Source organism: Callorhinchus milii, unplaced genomic scaffold (genome assembly GCF_018977255.1).
Source record: "Callorhinchus milii isolate IMCB2004 unplaced genomic scaffold, IMCB_Cmil_1.0 Scaffold4, whole genome shotgun sequence".
NCBI classification, from domain to species: Eukaryota; Metazoa; Chordata; class Chondrichthyes; order Chimaeriformes; family Callorhinchidae; genus Callorhinchus; species Callorhinchus milii.
In genome coordinates, this window is record NW_024704745.1 from 4,578,710 (window position 1) to 4,599,614 (window position 20,905).

Genomic DNA, 20,905 nt, shown 5'->3' on the forward strand with positions numbered 1-20,905 from the left:
AGCGCTTTGAGACGCCTCCAACGACATGATAAGGCGCTATATCAAAATGCAAGGATTTTATGATTATTATTATCTTTACTGTCCACCTGAACAGAAAGACGGAGCCTCAGCTTAAACGTAAAGAATCTTTGCCTACCTGTCCTTGCGGCTCATCTTAATGTCTCACTGTTGTGAAGTGCCTGTAAGTGCTCCAGAACACTACACTGCGTGAAGGGGGCTATACAAATGCAAGTTGTTGTTGGGGCGTCAGCCTTGACTCGGAGCTCAAAGTCCCGACATGGAGTTTGAGCCGTCTGACTCAGTGCCATTCCAGTTGGAACCAAAAGGTTCCAAAAGCCTCAAAGCGCTGCACAGAATATCCCGTAAAGTGAATTGACTGTGTATTTTGTGGACGAAACGTGACAGCCAATTGCACACAGCGGCGTTCCCACAAACAATCGTGGATTGAATGACTGCAATTTTGGGGGGAGGGATTATTATCCCCGGAAAAGCAATCCGCCAATCGACCAACAACCAAGTTCCTACTTACTGCTAGGTCAACAGAGGTGCGCGGAGTAAGTAAACCTTGCCTAAGGTTTTGCCCTGCCCGGGAATTGAACCCGGGTCCTCTCGCTTGGGAGGCGAGCTCGCTCTAACCCCAACGCTAAGGGACTCTACTCCACTCTATCCTAACTCACCTTAAACTCATCCGGCTGCTCTTTCCAGTAGTATGTGGATGAACTCTGCAGGGTCCTTTATGGTACCGGAATATCTTCGCGACCAGTTGGAGGAGTTTGAAGATAACCGTGACCCAACCCGTGAAAGCCTATATGAGTAAGTGGCCTCTAGACAATAAAATAATGATCTTTGCATTTCTATCCTGTGAGGACATCTCAAAGCGACATCTTCACAGGATACACTGTGAAGTGTAGTGACTGCGTGTTTTTGTCGGTGAACGCTTTGGAGCCAATTTGCGCACGGCAGAGGCCCATTAAACAGCCACGGAGTGAGTGATCAGCTTTACCTGGGGGGATTGTTGGCCAGGACACCGGGAGAGAGCAACTCCCTTCCCTTTTGACCGATGTTGTATTAAGGAGCAATTTACTGTTTAAACGTGAATTAGGTTGACATTCCGTTGCAGAGCCGGGAGAGGGGAAGAAGCCCCAACAAGTAAGCTGAACAAGCAGCGGGAAATGTTGCCAGACAGTGCTCTCCATGGCAAGCTATGGGGTTTTAGCTGGTTAGACTCCAGCAGTTACCCCCAACGCTCACTCTGGGGTCCCCCCCAAGCCTTGGCTCTTGCCAACTTGCGCCTAATACTTTCCGGAATTAGGTAAACAGGAGTGCGTCCCTCCAGGAAGAGAGGAGAGAGTGCGCAATCCATTCCGACAATCTATCTCTGGGATTTCCACGTGTAGCTGAGATGCTTGGAATTCTCAGCTTGGTTTGGAGACCCTTAAGCATGGCGATGGGTTTGTCAGACACTCGGCTGACCCCCCCACCCCCCCCAAAAAAAAAAATTGTTAATGTAGATGCGTGTTGTGGTTTGTGTGTGGGGGGCACGGGGGGGGGGGGACGGGACAGAGGTTTTGCTCAGAGCGCCACATCCTGACGTTTCCCCCATTTCCCACAGTTATTTTTCCCAAATCCTGGAGGAGCACGGACCGCTGGCGCTGGACGACCCGCTCCTGGTCAGCGAGTTTGAGAATTTCCCGGGAGAGACCCAGGAGCTGGTGTGCAAAGCCGGAGGCCTGATGTCCTTCCTCCTGGAATCCCTGCGTTTTGTGATGATGAAGGGGATGGTGGGGCTGATGAAGCACGCCGTGATGATGAAGAGCACGGCCGCCTATCAAGAGCCTTCGGAAGCCCCCAGCGACCCCCCCAGGACGGTGGCTCACCTGAACCCAGCAGCTAAGGAATTTAAACCCATATCTTCACAACAATCCCAAGTGGCGTTTCCGCTGACTACTTATTCCCTAACCGATGAGGAAAACTTTAACAGACATTATAGCACCGACCAGGGGACTGATACTTCAACTGATAACGTATATTACTCTATTAATGCATATTCTGATTTAAAGCCAGGGGTTTTAAAGCCTCATTCATCCATCTATAAACCGAACACCAGCTGTCCTGAGGTGGATCATTATTTAATCTCTTCTACATCGCTGCCCGGCACAGACTCCTCATTCTGCGTCCTCTCCACATCTCGCTCTTCCCCAGTACTGCCCGTTTTTGCCATAGGACATGACATCTCTAACTATAATTATGTATTTGACTCTCTCGACCATCGTGGGGAGCTGGGTTCAGGATCGTATGATGACGGGACTGGCCCGTTGCCCACATCAGGTGACGATGCGTCATTAATAAATTTATTTGAGGGGACGTTTGCCCCCCCGGGCGCTAACCCCTGTGTGTCAAAAAGGACAAAAGGAGGTGGTGAGGAGTCGAATAGTTCCAGTAACCAAACGAAGAATGGGTGTAAACCGAGACCATTACTAAGGACTATAGGGTACAGGTAAGGATTCGAACGCTGATCACCCTCTCGTTTTTGGGGTTGGTAGATTATACGGAACAACAGCAATTTATTAGGGCACACGGCAATTCCCCCCCAGTCACCACCCATACCCCACCCCGCCCTGTCCTCCATGTAGTTGGTGACCTGCTAACCCTACACAGACCTGTCCTCCCTCTGCATCACGGGCTCCATCCAGCCTGCTTCATGTCCCCCGCTCTGCCTGGCCCACCATCATCTGCAGTTGCGCCTTCAGTCTCTCTGCCCCACTTCATCCTACAGTCCCTTCGCTTCGTTCCCTCCAGCTACAGCCTCCTTCAGAGCCCGCCTCCAGACCCTCCTCATCCTCGACCGCTCCTTCGGTCACCCTACTATCTCCCTGTCCCTCCACCCCTTCCAATCCTGTGGAAATCCTTGACTCCAAAGCCTTGAGACGTCCTCCCTAAATGTAATTTGTTGTTTTGGCTCCTTAATTATAGTGGGCGCCAGGGAAAATGGCCACCGCTGACCTCAGTTCCTGGCAGGACACCAGCCGCGGGCCATGTTTACACTAACCCCAGGTCCAAATCCTGCCGCCGGTCGACACATGTCGCCCTGGCTCAGTCAGGGGCACTCTCATCTTAGTCAGGAGGTTGTTGCTTCAAGCGCTCAAGCCGGGAGTTTGTACTCACGGTCTCGGCTGACGCTCCAATGCAGTGTTATGGGTGGGGGGGTGGGTGGGTGGTGGTGGGGGGGGGGTGGGGGGCGAGCGCTACGAAGTCAAAGGTGCCGTCTTTCGGAATGAGATGTTAAACCGTGCCTCCGGGCATCCGTGCCTGTTCAGGTGGGCTTTTAAAGATCCCGTAGCACTATCGGAAAGGAGAAGGACAGTTTCCCCCAGGTTGACAATCCCCCAGGTAAAATTGGCCAATGGATCACATATGGTCAGGCCACCGATACCCTCATCCACATTCAGACTCGACTGTGCCAACTCTCCACTCGCCGGACTCCCCAACTTTTCCCTCGACAAGGACTTGAACCAACATTGTTTAAGTGCAGATTAAGTGATGATGTACTCTCACTCTCACACACTCTCTCGCTATCTACCATGGCATTGCCTGTTGAAAGCCTTCACATCTGGTTTTCTTGTAGGTTTATCAGGAATCCTCGAGTCATGTCAAAGTCAATACAGATCCATTTCAACCCTTTGAAAATCAGCAGGTAAGTGTCCCTTCGAAAGCAGCAGACACGGGAGGAGACCATTCATCCTGTTCTGGTCCGTGTCAGTGTTTGTTCACCTGCCAAATACGCAGTCACTTCACTTTATAATTACACCGTCCCTCCACTTTCCAATACACAGTCCTTCCACTTTACAAATAACAATAATCCTTGCATTTGATTATAGCGCTTTATCACATCATCGAGACGTCTCAAAGCGCTTCACAGGATATACTGTAAAATGGAGTGACTGTGTATTTTGTGGGCGAAATGCGACAGCGAATTGCGCGCAGCAGTGTCCCAAATACACAGTACCACGACTTTACAGATAGAGTAAACTGATAACTCATCGCTCCAAGGGAAAAGTGCTCAGTGGCGAGTTATCAGGAACAGCGAGTTAAATACATAAATAAACGCAGCCGGGATATTGACAGCGGGATGACTTAATTGGCAGCGACACATTAAGCCAGGGTCGAGTTGTCGGGAATTTATTGTGCACGGCAGTAAACATTTCACTTTACAAATACAGTAATCAGTAGCTTCTGATAACTCGTCGATCCAAGTGGAAAAGGCTCCGTGACGAGTTATCAGGAGTTAGTCATACGTATAAATACATCAATAAATGGGGCCAGGATATTGACGGCACAGTGACTTAATTGCTAGTGACATGTCAAAGCAGGGGCGAGTTTACTGTACACAGCAGTTAAAAATATCAATGGCTTGCGGGAGGCGGCGGGGGTGGGGGAATGTAAACTCAGCAACGATCATAAGGTGGGGAGGAGGGGGTATTCAAAAAATAGCTGTCGTGCAGATGTGATGTCCTGAATGACCTCTCGTGGTCGAAAGGTGTCACTGAAGGTCTCTCTGATCATTTGACCAGGGGGATATTTTGAGGATTGAGAAAGAGCACAACGTTCTACAGAAGCAGCTGCGAGAAGCAGAGGAAAAGTACAAACAACTCTCTGTCCGCAGCCTGGAGGAGGTCAGTGCGCTGGAGGCAGAGGTGGCCCAACACGTCCAGAGAAATGAGGTGAGATCATTTCGTTATTTGCGTTCCGCAGATAATCCTCAAAAAAAAATAATGCCGTCACTCAATTCACGACTGTCTTGTGCGCAATTGGCTGCCCCGTTTCGCCCACAAAACACAGAGCCTTAAGCGTATTCTGTGAAGCGCTTTGAGAACGTCTCGAAGACCCGATAAGGTGCTATGTCGAATGCAGGGATTATTATTTTTTATTGTTTCTGTTTCTTTGTAGTGAAGTCGCACACAAACAGTGATACGTGCATTTGATCTAATAATAATAATAATAATCCTTGCATTTAGCTGCCACGTTTTACCATCAAATACACAGTCAATCAGTCCACTTCACTCTGTATTCTGTGAAGCGCTTTGAGACGTCTCGACCACGCGATAAGGCGCATTATCAAATGCAAAGGTTATTATTATCATTATTATTTGATACTGCGTATATACCTGATATACTGCAAAGCGGAAATGTCCCATATACAGCCGTGGAGCGAGTGACCAATTTTATTTGAGGGATTGTCGGTCAGGACACCGGGGGAGAGAGAGGGGAACTCCCTTCTCTTTTCGAATAGCGCCACGGGATCTTTTAACATCCGCCCGAACAGGCAGACGGGAACCTCATCTTGAAGGACCTTACCTCCGACAGTGCAAAGACACCCGTCACCCAGCGCTGAACTAGAGCATCGGTTTAGACTGCCCCGTCTTAGAAGCCCCAACTTGACTCGGAGGCGAGAGTGCACACCGCTAAGCCAGGCTGACCCCAACGTACCCGGATGTGCCACAGGCAGAGAGAGAGAGAGACCCTATGTTGGGGTACAACTCTCAGTGCCTTCGTCGCATTGCGCTCGTGAACCACAGGCCCGCCTGGTTGGCAGATCTCCACCGCAAACACTATTTACTGCCTCGGTGACATTTGAACGTCTCTCTTCGAACAGCTGCTCAAATCCGACCTTCAGTGCTTCCGCCAAGCCGCAGAGAGCGAAGCCAAGCGAGGGCAGCTGGAGCGACGAGAAAACCAGGAAAGTTTAAAGCTGCTGAAATCCAGGAGCAAAGAGCTTGCCAAAATGAACGAAATGTGAGTAGCGTTTGTGGGAGCTAAAGGTTGCACGGCTACAGCGACAGAGACTCGCTGCTGAATTAACGGAGGGAGCAAAGACAGATCGCAAGGGGTGTATCGAGCTTCTCCCATGAACTAGAGGAGAAAGAGTTTAATAATATTAGTAATATTCCTTTCATTTGATAGAGCACCTCATAACATCGTGGAGACGTCTCAAAGCGCTTCACATAATCTATCGTAAAGTGACTTGACTCTGTACCTTGCGGGTGAAATGCAGCAGCCAGTTGCTCATCACAGCAGCGTCCCACGATCATGGGTTGAGTGAACGCATTTTTTTNGTGTGTGAAGGGATCCACTAACAACCAAGTTCCTACTGACTGTGAAGGCGTGTGGAGTAAGGAAACTTACCTAAGGTTTCGCACACTTTGGTGGCTTTGCGGACCACAGAGTGTTTAGCCGGCTAAAACCGGGTGGCTTGCCGTTCAGAGCGCTGTCTGGCAAGCTTTCCCGCTGCTTGTCCAGCTAGGACCGCCCTATCCGTTAGGGCTTTGGCTTGAAAGGGTTAACAGGAGCTGAGTGGGAAGAATCTTTAGTGGGCCTGAGTTCAGGAGGCTGAGAGCAGGACAATTATCACCAACAACTACTTGCATTTATATAGTGCCCCTCACGCAGGTTAGCGTTCCTCTGGGTGGAATAGGATGGAGCTTCCAACCGTGTAAACCTGACTTTAAAACTTGCTTTATGTTTTTCTCTCCTCCTCCGCCCTCCACCCCCCTTCTCCCTCCCCCGCACCCCCCCCCCCCCCCCCACACACACACACACACGCACTCCCTCCCCGAAAAAGGTACAGTCAAAATATTGAGGAAAAGATCCAGCTGTGTGAAAAATGCGTTGAAGAATTTGAGGAGATAAGGTCAGTCGAACACCTCACTCTCAACACTTTCTGACGTCGGTCTTTGTTTCTCGATGCTTGTTGTTTGCCACAACTGATGCCCGTGTTCTCCTTTGACCCTCTTCAGTATCCAGTCTTCAGTAGAAAAGATAAAGTTGGAAGACGCTACTAAAAAGAATCATCAACCATGTCAGAATATTACTAAGAGGGCGACTGAGGCAGAGGTAAGGCATTGATAGAATTACATTGAATTATAGAATAATAATAATAATAATAATCCTTGCATCTGATATAGCGCTTTTCACGTCTTCTAGACGTGTCAAAGCGCTTCACAGAATACACTTGTAAAGTGACTGTATATTTGTGGGCAAAATGCGGCAGCCAATTGCGCACAGCAGTGCCCCACAAACAGTCGTGGATTGAAATGACCAATTTATTATTGTTTTTTGAGGGATTATTAGAATAACATAGAACATTCAGCACAGAAACAGGCCATTCAGCCCAACTGGTCTATGCCATCGATTATGTTCCACATGAGCTTCCTCCTGCCCTTCTTCAACTAAGCCTATCAGCGTAACCTTCTATTGCTTTTCTCCCTCACATACTTATTTAGCTTCGCCCTGAATGCATCTATGCTATTCGGCTCAACTCCTCCTTCCACTATCCCACCGCTCTCTGGGTAAAGAAGTTTCTTCTGACTTCCCTATCTGATTTATTGGTGCCTGTTTTATATTGATGGGCCCTGGTTTTGGTCTCCCCCACAAGTGGAAACATCTTCTCTATGTCTACGCTATCAAAACCTTTCATAGTTTTTAAAGACCTGTATTCGGTCACCCTCACCCAGTTTCAGTCTCCGTCCTTCCCATTCCCCTCACCACCCCACCTCCATGTTTTCTCTCTTCTCACCTCAATCTGGCCAATCTTTCTCTGCCCACCCACCCCTAAGTTAATAATAATAATAATACTTCCATTGGATGCAGCACCTTATCATGCTGCGTTTTGAGCACAAAATATACAGTCAATCCACCTTACAATAGAATCTTTGAAGCACTTTGAGACTTTTAGATGCGCTAAGGCACTATATCAAATGAGAGGATATTCTATTATTATCACGTCGTCGAGACGTCTCAAAGAGCTTCACAGAATATATTGTAAAGTGGATTGACTGCATATTTTGTGGGCGAAACCCGGCAGCCAATTGCGCGCAGAAGTGCCCCACAAACAGTCGTGGATCTCTTTTGAGCGATTATTACCCCCGGAAAGCAATCCGCCAATCGACTAACAGCCGGGATCCGACTTACTGCTAGGTAAACAGAGGTGTGGAGTAAAAGGAAACTTTCATAAGGTTTCACCCCTCCCGGGAATCGAACCTGGGTCATCTCGCTTGTGAGGCGAAAGCACTGACCACTGCTCTACGGACATCCTTCCAGAATTCTCAATGTTCTTTTATTCACTCCATGTGTGTCTATCTCAGGTGTCTGTGCTGCAGAACTGGCAACGCGTAGGATTATTTTTCCACCACAAGGCTGTAGAGGATGCGAAAAGCCACCTGAATAGAATGAAAACCATGGCCTCCAGGTGAGTCTGGAACCAGGGTCTGCTCCTGAGGGGATTTCTTCCTATTCAATTGCCAGGTTGGATCAGAACCACGTGTGGAGCGGGGGTTGGGGGGAAGGCAAAGGGAATCAGTGAGGGGCGTGCGGAGGAAGAGTGTTAAAAAGTGTGAGAAAGGAATAAGGAATTGAGATTAGGATTGGTGGCTTTTTTAAAGGAACAAATCCCGACCTTGTTACAATGAGCTCCCCGCTGTGTGTTGAGTATAATAATAATAATTAATAATCCTTGCACTTGTTCGAACGCCTTATCACGTCGTCGAGACCTCTCAAAGCGCTTCACAGGATATACTGTAAAGTGTAGTGACTGAGTATTTTGTAGACGAAAGGCGGCAGCAATGTCCCACAAACAGCGGTGGAGTAAGGGAACAATTTTATCTGGGGGATTGTTGGCCAGGACACTGGCCTTTTCTTTACGAATAGCACCACGGGATCTTTAACATCCACCTGAACAGGCAGATGGGGCCTTGTTTTAACCTTTCATCTGAGGGACGGCACCTCCGACAATGCAACACACCCCCAGCACTGCATTGGAGTGTCAGCTTAGACTGTGATTCCTAGTCCTGAGGTGGGCTTGAACCCACAACCTTCTGACTTAAAGGTGAGAGTGTTACCACTGAACCAGGCTGACACCGTTCCTAGGGTTCCTTTGAAGGTGTAGGGTAGGGAACACTGGAGTGGATTGTGGCACCTTATCTCTCTCTCTCTCTCTCTCTCTCTGTGTCTCACTCCTTAAGTCCCGAGTGTCCACATTGTAAGATGTATGGACTGTGACGTGGTGTAAACTGAGGATAAAAGAGTCGTCGTACTCTCGTCACAAAATACAACTCTGTGCAATCGATACAGAGCCCATCCCGGCAAATCTCTCGCGGTTTACACGGTAGCAATAATTATAATAAGTTTATAATGATCCTTGCATTTGATACGGCGCCTTTACATGTCATCGAGGGCACTTCACAGTAAACTGTAGTGACTACTCTGTAGGCAAACCCAGAGGCTAATTTGCGCACAGCAACATCCCACAAACAGCCGTGCAGTGAATGACCTATTTTCTCAGAGGAGCGGGAGCAGGTGGTGGTGGGTTTATTAGCCAGGACACCAGGAGAGAGAATTTCCCTTCCCTTTTCTATGAATGAATTTGTATCAATATAACTACCCTGACATCGTGATAAGGTACTGGATCAAATAAAGAGTCCTGTAGCTCAGGAGTTAGAACACGCCCCTCGCAAGCGAGAGGACCTGGATTCGATTCCTGGGCAGGGCGAAACGTTGAGCAAGTTTCCTTACTCCACACGCCTCTGTTTCCAGGGGTAATAATCCTTCAAAAAAAAAAATTGGGTCGCTGAATCCACGGCTGCTTGTGGGACGCTGCCGTGCGCAATTGGCTGCCTCGTTTCTCCCACAAACATATACCGTCCATTCACCTTACAGTATATTGTGTGAAGAGCCTTGAAACGTCTCGTAGGCGTGATAAGGCGCTATATCAAAAGTATTATTATTACAGTAAATGACTAATTTGCTGTATCAAATCGTCTCTCTCTTTCCGTGCAGTAACCTCTCCTCAGCTATCCCTCAGCTACACGTGTCCCTGGCTGCCTGGGAGACCTTCCTGTTGCAAGTCAGCATTCAAATCCAGCAAACAGAGGTGAGTCTCTCTTCTCCAGCGCACAGAGCCTCCACCCACCCAGTTACCGGTTACCAAACCCACCGGCAAGACAGGCCAGACGGTATTGCCGGAATCGCCAGGCGAGGCTTTTTTCAAGTCGTGTGAAGTGTTACGAGAGTTACTGTGGCGTTGGTTCGAGGTTAATAAGAGGTTCATTGCGGTGCAGATGGATTTCAGGTGTCAGTCTGGCTCAGTCTGCAGTGCCCTCGCCTCGCTTTGCCTACAAATTACAGTCGGTCCACTTAACCAGTATACATCCCATGAAGCGCTTTGAGACGTCTCAACAACGTGATAAGGCGCTGTATCAAATCCAAGGATCATTAGTATTATTTTTACGAATCGTATAAGCACCCCAAGTCGTACACGTGCCCGAGTCCCATTCAGTTTCCTTCCAAAACCACTTCGATTTCTTTGCCCAAGTCATATTTTATAAATCTTTATTAACGGCTAAATCTAGGTCCCAAAACACATCTTAAATCCTACACAAATCGTCTCCTAGCTCATAAAGCCGCTACCGCACTTACCGGCTGCTCGTGCAGTGTTTCGCTTGGAACAAGCACGGGGAAACGAAAGTGCGCTTCCTGGCGGCAGGGATCAGCAGGACAGTCGTGTTCTCTGTTAAAAGGAACACGGGAAACGAGGTACGGTAAAACTCACAAGACGTGTCGGTCGAGACCGTAACATTTAATGCGACTTACACGAAGTTCCGAGTTGCAGGCAAAACTGTATAAGCCGTAGAAAATCCGATTTAATCAATATTCTACACTGCGCGTGCGGTAGTTTGTCTTTGCGGCCACTAGGTGCGCACGGGGTGACGGGTTAAGACCGCGTGCCCCGCGATTCAATGCTCCTTGACCCGTCGCCGCGTACGCAGGCTACCGGCGAGAATCCATTGAAACGCGGGACGTGAAGTTCTTCCACGCGCGATCCACGGGTCAGAACATCCGCGATTCGCTGCGGCCGGTAAGTGCGGGAGCAATGGCGGGTAGGGGTGAGGCGTTACGAGTCAGGAGGTGATTAACACGAGTGGCGCAAAGAAATCTTAAGCGGGTTTCGACCGGAATCTGAACGGGACTCGGGTGGACGTACGACTCGGTCAATTATCCGATTTATAAAGATAAGGTTTACGTGCGTTTTTACTGGACTCGTTTACAGCTACGTGTTAGTCGTGTAAAATCCGACTTGCGCAAGTTTGCCCGTAACTCGTGTTTCGCGTAAGTCACGTTGAATGTTACGCTCCCGGCTGATCAGACCCGTGCGAGTTTTACTGCAGTCCGCGGGGAGCAGACAGGCACGTGCGGGCCAGACTCGCAGCTGGAATAATTCCTCTTTTTCCAGAACCGATTCGAAGATCAGATAAAGGCAGTGAACGGCGGAATCCCCCTCGGCAGCCTCAACCCGGTGTTCATCCCCAGCCTCCCATCAGGACCAGCCAACACAGTGAGTGGGTCTGTCCGTCCAAGTCCTGCCGATGAGCCGGGCTGGGGCTGGGCTGTCGTCAGCAGTGAGTGCCCTGGAATACTGCGGACCTGTCTGGCTCAGGAACCAGACGAGACCATCACAGAGATTCCGACATTCCAGTGCCAAACATGTCACCCTGGAGCCAGTTCAGCTCCGAGGAGACCCCATTTATCTCTCCGAGAAGATAATCGCTGGTTGGTTTTATATGACATCCAACATGCAGGTCTGAGCCCTCAGTGGGTGGATGACAGGTACCAGGAACTCCCTGTGAGCTTCCCGACGGCAGCGCAGTTCGGGGTGATGCGTGTGATGTTTTGTGTGTACGGTGCCATTGTTTTCTACGGTGTTGAGACTCTTGCCTGCTTTTTGTTGGACACGATGTGTCTACATGACCGTTAGCCGCTGACAGTGTCAGGACTGCCTTGTCTCGGGCGAAACCGCTCCCTTCCAGTTTGCGTTTTTTGATCTTCGGGAGTCCTTTTAGATCAGTGGTTAGAGCACTCGCCTCGCAAGCGAGAGACCTGGGGTTGATTCCCGGCAGGGCGAAACCTTGGGCAAGTTCCTTACTCCACACGCCTGATAATAATCCCTCAAGATAAATAATAATTATAATTTGGTCACTCAACCCACGACTGTTTGTGGGACTCTGCGCAATTGGCTGCCGCTTTCGTCCACAAACATACAGTCGATTCACTTTACAGTATATTCTGTGAATGTTTGAGACGTCGAGAAGACGTGAAAAGCGCTATATCAATTGCAAGGATTATTATATTCGATTTGGGTGACGAATGCGGACTAAACTCCCTGCTAAACCAGAATTAATAGCGGCAAACCGGATTTTCCGAGTAAGTGCTAATCCTTGCATTAACATTTAAAATAAGTTTTTAAAAATATATATATATAAATCCTCCCTAATATTTAATGAGTGTTTTAGATTCAAAAACGACTTGTTTGTGGGACGCTGCTGTGCACATTTGGCTGCCGTGTTTCGCCCACAAAATATTCAGTCATTTCACTTTACAGTATAATCCGTGAAGCACTTTGTGACTTCTCAACAATGTGATGAGGCGCTATATCAAACGCAAGTATTATTATTATTAAATAAATCAATAAATAAATTAAATGGGAAGGAAAACTAACAATAGTTGTATACAAAGTTGTGTCTCAAAGACGTGTTAAGGTGCTAAATCAAATGCAAAGATTACTATTTATTATTATTAACATGGAGCGTCTGTGTGCGTGTGTTTGTGTGTGCGCGTGTTTGTGTGTGTGTGTGCGTTTGTGTGTTTGTGTGCATGTGCATGTGTTTGTGTATGTGTGTGCGTGTTTGTGCGCGTGTTTATGTGTGTGTCTTGTGTGCGTGTTTGTGTGTGTGTGTGTTTGTGTGCGTGTGTGTGCGTGTTTGTGTGTGCTTCCTATACCCTCAGCTGCTGTTTGACAAGCCGCCCATCGATGATCCCGCCATCATACACTATTCGTCATCGTCGTCGACTGTCCCGTTCCACATGCAGCAAATGTCAATGTCACACATACAAGCGCAGACCTCAGCCTTTCCGCAGGCCTCCTCCAGCTCCGCCTCCTCCACCTCTCTGATGAATCTCCTGAACGTACCTCCTGCTTCACCCAAAGCCCCCGGGCCAACAAATCCAACCCACCAAACCCTAACCCCTGTGCCGCCCCTGGCCAAACCCATGCCCTGCGTCTTCAACGAGGGGACAGGGAAGGCCTGGCCGGACCTGCTGCCCGGCTTCCAACCTCAGCTTCTTCAACGTCCGTCCCCTTGGTCTCCCGTCAGCCAGCAGCGGGGGATGCCCGGCGTTCCCGAGAGCGGGGCCAAGCTGCCGGGAATCCTGACGGACCCCCAACCCGCTCACGATGCCTGTGGAAAGCCTCAGCCGCACAAGAACAGCTTCGAGAAGATCATGGACTGTCTCCTGGGCATGTTCCCCCATTACACAAGGTACATTTTAGAGTCGTTCCGCCTTTAGTCCTCGGTCGGCCTCTCACGCTCACGCTATCGGGTGAGATGCATGGAATCCTCGGTTTGGTTTGGCTACTCGTCCTCGTGGTGATGGTCTTCCCCCATATGTCAGACACTCAGCTGACCCCCCCCCCCGAAAAAAAACTTACAAGAAGAATGTGGCAAAGTCAGTGTTAAAAGTTTCGGACGTCAGGAGCATGTTACAGATCTGAATTGAGTTAAAGATCCCACAATACGATTGGAAAAGATAAGGACACACAGTCACTGCACTTTAGAACAATTATTTGTGCAATTACACAACACTGGTGTGTTTTTTTTTCTGTGTGTATCTGACGCGTGTGGAAACCCATCACCGGGCTTCAGAGTCTCCAAACCAAACTGAGAATTCCTCGCATCCCACCTACACATGGGAATCCCAGAGATAGAGCGTTGGGATGGATTGCGCACTCTCTCCCAGCTGCATTGAATTACGCAGGCGCAGTGTAGATTATCGATTAAAATCGGACTTTATTCGATTTACTCAAGTTTGTCCGCAACTCGGGCTTTGCGTAAGTCATATTAAATGTTATGCTCCTGACTGATAACGATGTAAGTTGATTTTTACTGTATTTTAGGATTCAGTTCTCCTGCTTGTGTGTGTTTACAGGAGAGTTTTGACTGAGTTTATCTGCGAGGTTCGCAGGGTGAATGACGGATCCCTCTCCGGTTTGGCTTACGAGGAATGCATCGCTCGAGTAACTGAGCTCATCCTTAATCAGCAGGTGAGGACCAGGGTGAGAGGCCAAATGTCATCCATAATTGAAAGCATCCGCGCCCTGAGATTCCAGCGTCTGTACCATCAGTACTTGCCGTCACCTTACTGAGCGACCGAGAGGGGAGGGATGAGGCAGGGGATGAGTGGGCACAGCTATCGGGAAAGACTTGCGGAGTCCCAGAGTGTAGTTGGCTAGCGCGCTCGCCTCGCAGGCGAGAGGAGCCAGGATCAATTCCTGGACAGGGTGAAACCTTGGGCGGGTTTCCTTGCTCCACACGCCTCTGTTTACCAAGCAGTAAGTAGGAACCCTGTTGTTAGTCGATTGGCGGATCGATTTCCGGGGTATAAGTAATCCTTTCAAAAAAAAAAATGATAAAATAATTTGGTCGCTCAGTCCACGACTGTTTGTGGGACGCCTCTGTGGGCAATTGGCTGCCAGGTTTTGCCCACAAAATATACGTCAATTCACTTTACAGTATAATCTGTGAAGCGCTTTGAGGCATCTCAACGAAGTGATAAGGCGCCAAATCAAATGCAAGGATTATTATTATTATTATTATTATCAACTGGACCAGTGCCCTTCCTATTCCTTCCCTATTCCCAGTTGTGAAGTAGCTTCTGGTTGCGGAATCCTGGCTTGAGGCCAGGGGACTGGGACTGGTTTAACAAACCACTCGATGCTGTGATAAAAAGCGTGGGGATTTGGAAAAGGATGACATCAAATGGGCTAAAAGACCTCGTTCACCCAAGCCCCGCCTTTGAACAGCGGCAATAACAACAAATTATCTTTCTATTGTGCCTTTCACGTCGGGAGGACATCCCAAGGCAGCTTGGAAGCCAATATGGCTATGGCAAGTTTAACGATGATTTTTTTTCTCTCGCTCTCTCTCTTCCCCCAACGTTTAGGCTCAGTTTGCAGCCTCGAGTCACCAGCAGACCTCGAGGCCCCAGTCTCCTCGAGCCCCCGGCACTGCCAGCCCACAGCCAGGCTCCAACGCCGGTCACCAGACCTCGAGACCCTCCACCCCAGCAGGTCCCAACTCCCCCAGAGCAGCGTGCTCTGCCTCACAGGCTTGGAGATCTCTGCACGTCCACTCTGCCTCCGCGTGGGACAAGAAAGACACGGGGACGGTGAGCTTCCTACCAACCTTTACACTTCTGTCTTTCCTTTTCACCGTTCCCCCACCCTGCCCGCTCCAGTCTCGGCGGTCGGACCTTCAGCCTCTCTGCCCCCTTCCTCTGAACCCTCAGCCTCTCCCCCTCCCTTGTCTCCTTCCAGGTCCGTTCTAAAGACCTTCCTTTTTGGACCGTGCCTTCGGTTATCTTCACTCCTCTAACCCCGCCCCCATCTTGCCCTCCTCCGCCCCTCTCTAATCTCCTCTCTTTCGCCCACAAAATACAATTCACTTTGAGATGTCAACAACAACAACTTGCTAAACCAGTCCCTGCTTCCTCAGCATAAATGTGTAGCCCCTCACCCAGGATAGGGTCCCAGAGAGCTCGACACGTCTCAACGGCGTGATAAGCCTCTCCATTAAATGTAAGGATGATTATTATTATTATTATTACCCAACCCGCAGCTCGGGTGCAAACTTCTCATTGTCCAGCCTGGGCCCGGGGGCGTCCTCCAGAGCGCGGAGGTCGACGAAAAGGAAAGACAGAAGTGTAAAGTGGGGGGTCGGGAGCTCACCGTCCCAAGGTCCTTCTTGTCCAGCGAGGAGGGAGGCAGGGTGGACACGCAGAGATCTCCAGGCCTGTGAGGCAGAGCGCGCTGCTCTGGGGGAGCTGGGACCTGCTGGGGTTGGAGGGTCTCGAGGTCTGGTGACTGGACCCTCCCTGGCTGTAGGCTGACAGCGCTGGGAGCTCGAGGTCTGCTCAGAGCTCAGTCCCCAGCTCAGGTGCAAACCCTCGACTGTCCAGTGCCTCGGTACGTCCTGGAGTGACAAAAATTCCCTTACTCCGCACGCACGCCTCTGTTTGCCCAGCAGTAAGTCGGAACCCGGTCGTTAGTTAATTGTCGGATCGCTTTCCGGGACTGGGGGGGGTGGGGGTGGGGGGGGAATAATCCCTCCAAAACAAAATCCACGACTGTTTCTGTGCACAATTGGCAGCAGCGTTTCAATCCACTTTACAACATATTCATCCAAGTGTGAAGCACTTTGAGACATCTCAACGGCGTGATAATAAGGTGCTGCACCCAATGCCGGGATTATTATTATTATTATTATACCTCGTCTTAGCTTGCGAGAGCATTTTGTCTAAAAATGTAAGCTTTTGCACGTTTTTGGGTTAAAAAAAATAAAAAATAATTATGGTTGGGAAATTCTGGTTGCGCAGGCTTTGGACGAAGACCCCTGCATAATCTGTCACGAGGATTTGTCACCGGAGAACACCTGCGTGCTCGAGTGCAAGCACCACTTTCACGTGTTGGTAAGTCGCTGCTCGCTCCCCTCCTCTCCCGCCGCGGCCAGCGTGGGGGTTAGAGGCGAGCACCGGTCGCTAACCGCTGTATTGCCCTGCTGCTCATTCGCTTGCGGCTCCCTATACCTCGCCCCTTCCTTCGCTGCTTTCAAGACTTTTCCTCTGTCATCGTGCTTTCAGCCACACACACACACGCACACCCAACCCTATGGCGTATTGGTCAGAGCACTCGCCTCGCAAGCGAGAAGACCCGGGTTCGATTCCCGGGCGGGGCGAAACTTGAAGCAAGGAAGTAGGAACCCTTAGGTGTTAGTCGACCGGTGGATCGCTTTCCGGAGGTAATAATCCCTTAAAAAAAACAATTGTTTGGGGACTTTGCTGTGCGCAGTTGGCTGCAGTGTTTTGCCCCCAAAATATACATTCAATTTACTATACAATATATCCTGTAAAGCGCTTTAAGATATCTTAACGGCCAAATATAAGGATTCCTTTTATTATTTTTATCACCTTCCAACCCCCAGCTCGGGTGCAAACCCATGACTGTCCAGGGTCTTGGGACATCCTCCCGTCGTGAAAGGTGCTGTTTAAATGTCATTTTGTTGTTGTTAAATCACTCTCAATAACCCCCATTCCACCCACCCTCACCCCACCCGGAGCTCTCTGGTGACCAGTGTACTGAGTGTGTTTGCTGTCTGGGTTGCAGTGTATCAAGGCGTGGCTGAGGGAGAACCGTACCTGCCCAACCTGTCGTGTCCACGTGCTGCTGCCCGAAGACTTCCCCACGCTGCCCGGGAAAGCCAGAGTCGCCAACTCTTCGCCCTCTCTCTAACCGGATTCTCCGAGCCCCGGGGTTATAAACACAGCGGAGCGCAGATGCTTTTTATCCACGTGCTCTTGTTTGCTTCGGTGTTTGGTTGCTGTGCGTGCGTTTCTGTGTGGTGTTTGTGTGTGCATGTGTTTGTGAGCGTGTGTTTGTGTGGTGTGTGTTTGTGAGCGTGTGTTTGTTTGCGTGTGATGTTCACACTCGCGTTCAAATCCCTTCCCTCACTCCCCCACTCCCCAATCCATCACCAGGACCTCCGCTCAACTGCCACTATGCCCCGAAACTCTGGAACACTCTCCCTCAATCCCTCCCCCTCGTACCCCCGCTTTTCTCCTCTTTGCCTGTGCTAACAGACACCCCCCCCCCTCCCCACCGCCGGCTCAGAGTCGGGCGCCTTCCATTGTCAAGCGTGGAGGGAGCAATGTAAGTGTAAGTTGTTGTTGGCGTGTGTGTGTATTGAATCTACGTGCTTGTGCTTGTGTGTGTGTGTGTGTGGGGCGGGGGGGGGGGGTGTAAGTGGGGTGCGATGATGAATACTGGTGATATTCTGGGGACCTGGGGGTGAAATGGTAATCGTTGACAAGCTACGGTAGTATCGCACGGTGTCAAAAAAAAAAGAAAGGGCAACCCTGGGTGGGGGAGCTCGGTTTCCCCTGCTTTTAAGGCTTTAAAGTGCGTGTGTTTTAGTGGACTATTGAGACCAGACGCGTCTCAAATCAGAAAGGAATGAGGTTTCATAATGGGGGGGTGGGTGGGTGGGTGAGGTTAAGGAACCAAATGGATCGGTAGGTTGGGGGGGGGGGGGGCAGTGAGCATCATCTTAATAACCTTCCACGAGTTATTGGTGTGTCAGGGTCATGCAAGACCCCGTTCTTTGCGCCCCCCCGCACCCTCCCCCAAACCGCCACTTGTGTCAATCACTGCCACACAGTCCCAATTAACAGACCATTGTAAGAGCATAAATCAGAATGGGATATAAATCGAATACCGGCCTTTGTAATCTTATATATATTCTACGTATCGTAAATCATATTTATAATTCCTTGCATTTGGAACGGCGCCTTTCGCGTCGGGAGGACGTCCCAAAGTCGCTTCGCAGAGCAGACTGTGAAGTGGAGTGACTGTGTGGGAGAAGATGAACTGCCTTTTAAATCTCGACCTGTTTCTTCTTTGTTTGTTTGTTTGTACGGCCTTTTATAGACTACATTAAAATATAGATATTATATCGTGACGGTGCTCTGTGGAGGTCAAGTGTGCATACAACCAAATTGGGCTCTCTCTCACCTCCTTCTCCGACTGTTGATTTTTGATTCCGGTGGGTGGTGTGTGTGTGTGCGCGCGTGTGAGAGCGCGCGCTTTCTATAACGTCTTGTGTGTACGGGCAGCATGCGTGTTGTGCATCGAGAGAGCTCGTCGTGGGTCCATGATCTTGAGATGAATTTTATTTAATTATTAAACTTTTTAAATCTTGTCCACTGGGTCCAGCCTTCCTTTCCGTTTCCCCGTTACCTCGAAGAACGTTAAAGCTGACCCGCAAATCCCACTCTCTCCCCCTCTCTGCGTCGGGCACAGTGGATGCCAAAATTCCACCCAGGCTCGGGGATGGGACATTTTGGGGGTTGACTGGGTGCTAACCGAGTAACTTGCCAGCGAGTGGCAAGAGACCTTGCCCCCCAACCCCCCCAGTGAGCAGTCTGGCCCTCCCAAGTCCTGCTGACCGGCCAGGCTGTGGCTGAGCGGTCATCAGCAGTGCCCCGGAGTAGTAAGTATGTGGTTAAAACAAATCCCAGAGAACTTTACAGCGCAGAAAACAGGTACGTTTGGCCACAAGTCAGTGCTGCTGTTCAGTACTTAGCATAAGCCTCCCTCCGCCCTTCTATTCCGCTCTCCTCCGCCCTTCTATTCCCCTCTCCCACACCCCCTCTATTCCCCTCTCCCACACACACCCCCTCTAATCCCCTCTCCTATGGTTCACATTTCCTCTTAAATACATTTGATGCCTTCTGTTTAAACCGCAGCTGCTGGCAGCGAGTTCCACGCTCATTATACACTGTGTGAGTAACTGGCATGATATCATAATTATATAACCATCACACAACCAGTAAAGTTCTGACTGTTATGTCACCGCAGGTTTTAGGAGCTGCATAAATATCATGACGCGGTCACCCGAGTTATACCGCTTTCCGACAGCACTCAGTCGACGTTCCACGTTGGGACTTTGCACTCGCAGTCCAGGCTCCAGTGCAGTGCTGGGGAAGTGCTGCAGGGCGGGAGGTGGGGTCCTTCAGATAAGACGTAAAACCGAGTCCCATCCGGGATAAAAGATCTCCCTACGCTGTAGGAAAATAGAAGGCATTTTTCTCCTGGTGTCCTGGCCAACAATCCCACTCCCACCCCACCCACCCCAACCCCAGGTCCAACAGTGGTCATTCACTTCACGGCCGTTTGTGGGACATTGATGTGTGCCGACTGACTGCCGTATTTGGCCACAACACACAGCCGCTGCACTTCACTTCAAATCCTCTGAAGCACTTTTGAGGTGGTTTGGTGACCGTCTCAAATGCAGGGATTGTACTTTCTCAGTCCTTTAGGAACGATGTCAAGGCCTTGGGGAGGGTGCAACGGAGATTTACCAGAATGACACCAGGGATGAGGGGGCTTCAGTTATGTGGAGAGACGAGAGAGGCTGGGATTTTTCTCCTCGGAACAGGGAAGGTTAAGGGGAGATATAATCAGAGTTGTTCAAAATTACGAGGGGTTTTGATAAGAGTGAATAGGGAGAAACTCTTTCCTCTGGCGGGTGGGTCGGAAACCAGAGGACGCAGAATCAAGGTAATCGGCAAAAAGAACCAGAAGGGCGTTGTTACGGTCTGGAATGCACTGCCTGAAAAGGTGACAGAAGCAGATCCCGTAGCAACTTTCAAAAGGGAATTGGACAGGTACTCGGAAGAGAAAAATTGCAAGGGGAATGGGGGAGTGGGGCTAGTTGGTAGCTCTTTCAAAGAGCCGGTAGAGGCACAATGGGCCGAATGGCCTCCTTCTGGGCTGTAGGATTCTATGATCCTAACCCGCTTAGGGTCTTGCATACCTCTGTGACGTGGGTACTCCTTTCAGCGTTTTTAAGCTCGTTTGCCGCACGATGCCTGGCATCCCAGCGCTCTCTGTAGGAAGGTGTACGCTCAGATCCACTCAGCACCGTCCTCAAACCTCTCCAACAAACCCTGGGCCCGAGGCTCTCTCTGGTGACGCAGAGGCAAAGTGCAGAGGAACCGAGACTCACCAGGGCCGTGGGTAGTCCTCTCGCTCGTTTTCAAGTCCCTTTATGCCCCGGCACCTCCCTACCCCCTCTCCGACCTGCTTACCCCGCAAACCACAGCCCCCCACTCGAGTGGCTCCGGGCTTCTGCACGTCCCTCGTGCACTCTGTTCCACCGTTGGTGGCCACGCTCTCAACCATCACGCCCCGATACTCTGGACCATTCTTCCTCTATCCATCGGTCTTGCCCCTTCCTGTCCCCTC

At 50.0% G+C, this 20,905-nt stretch overlaps 1 protein-coding gene across 1 annotated transcript; it reads left to right on the forward strand.

Moving 5' to 3' along the window:
- Positions 1-709: 709 nt before the first annotated feature.
- Positions 710-17,496, forward strand: LOC103189167 (E3 ubiquitin-protein ligase TTC3). Its single transcript, XM_042334010.1, has 16 exons — positions 710-813; positions 1,613-2,497; positions 3,318-3,390; positions 3,626-3,694; positions 4,572-4,721; positions 5,654-5,793; positions 6,620-6,688; positions 6,795-6,891; positions 8,142-8,245; positions 9,832-9,925; positions 11,285-11,386; positions 12,835-13,367; positions 14,035-14,149; positions 15,049-15,273; positions 16,480-16,572; positions 17,267-17,496. The coding sequence occupies exons 1-16, from the start codon at positions 710-712 to the stop codon at positions 17,390-17,392; spliced, it is 2,979 nt and encodes a 992-aa protein (XP_042189944.1). The 3' UTR covers positions 17,393-17,496.
- The last annotated feature ends 3,409 nt before the right edge of the window (positions 17,497-20,905 follow it).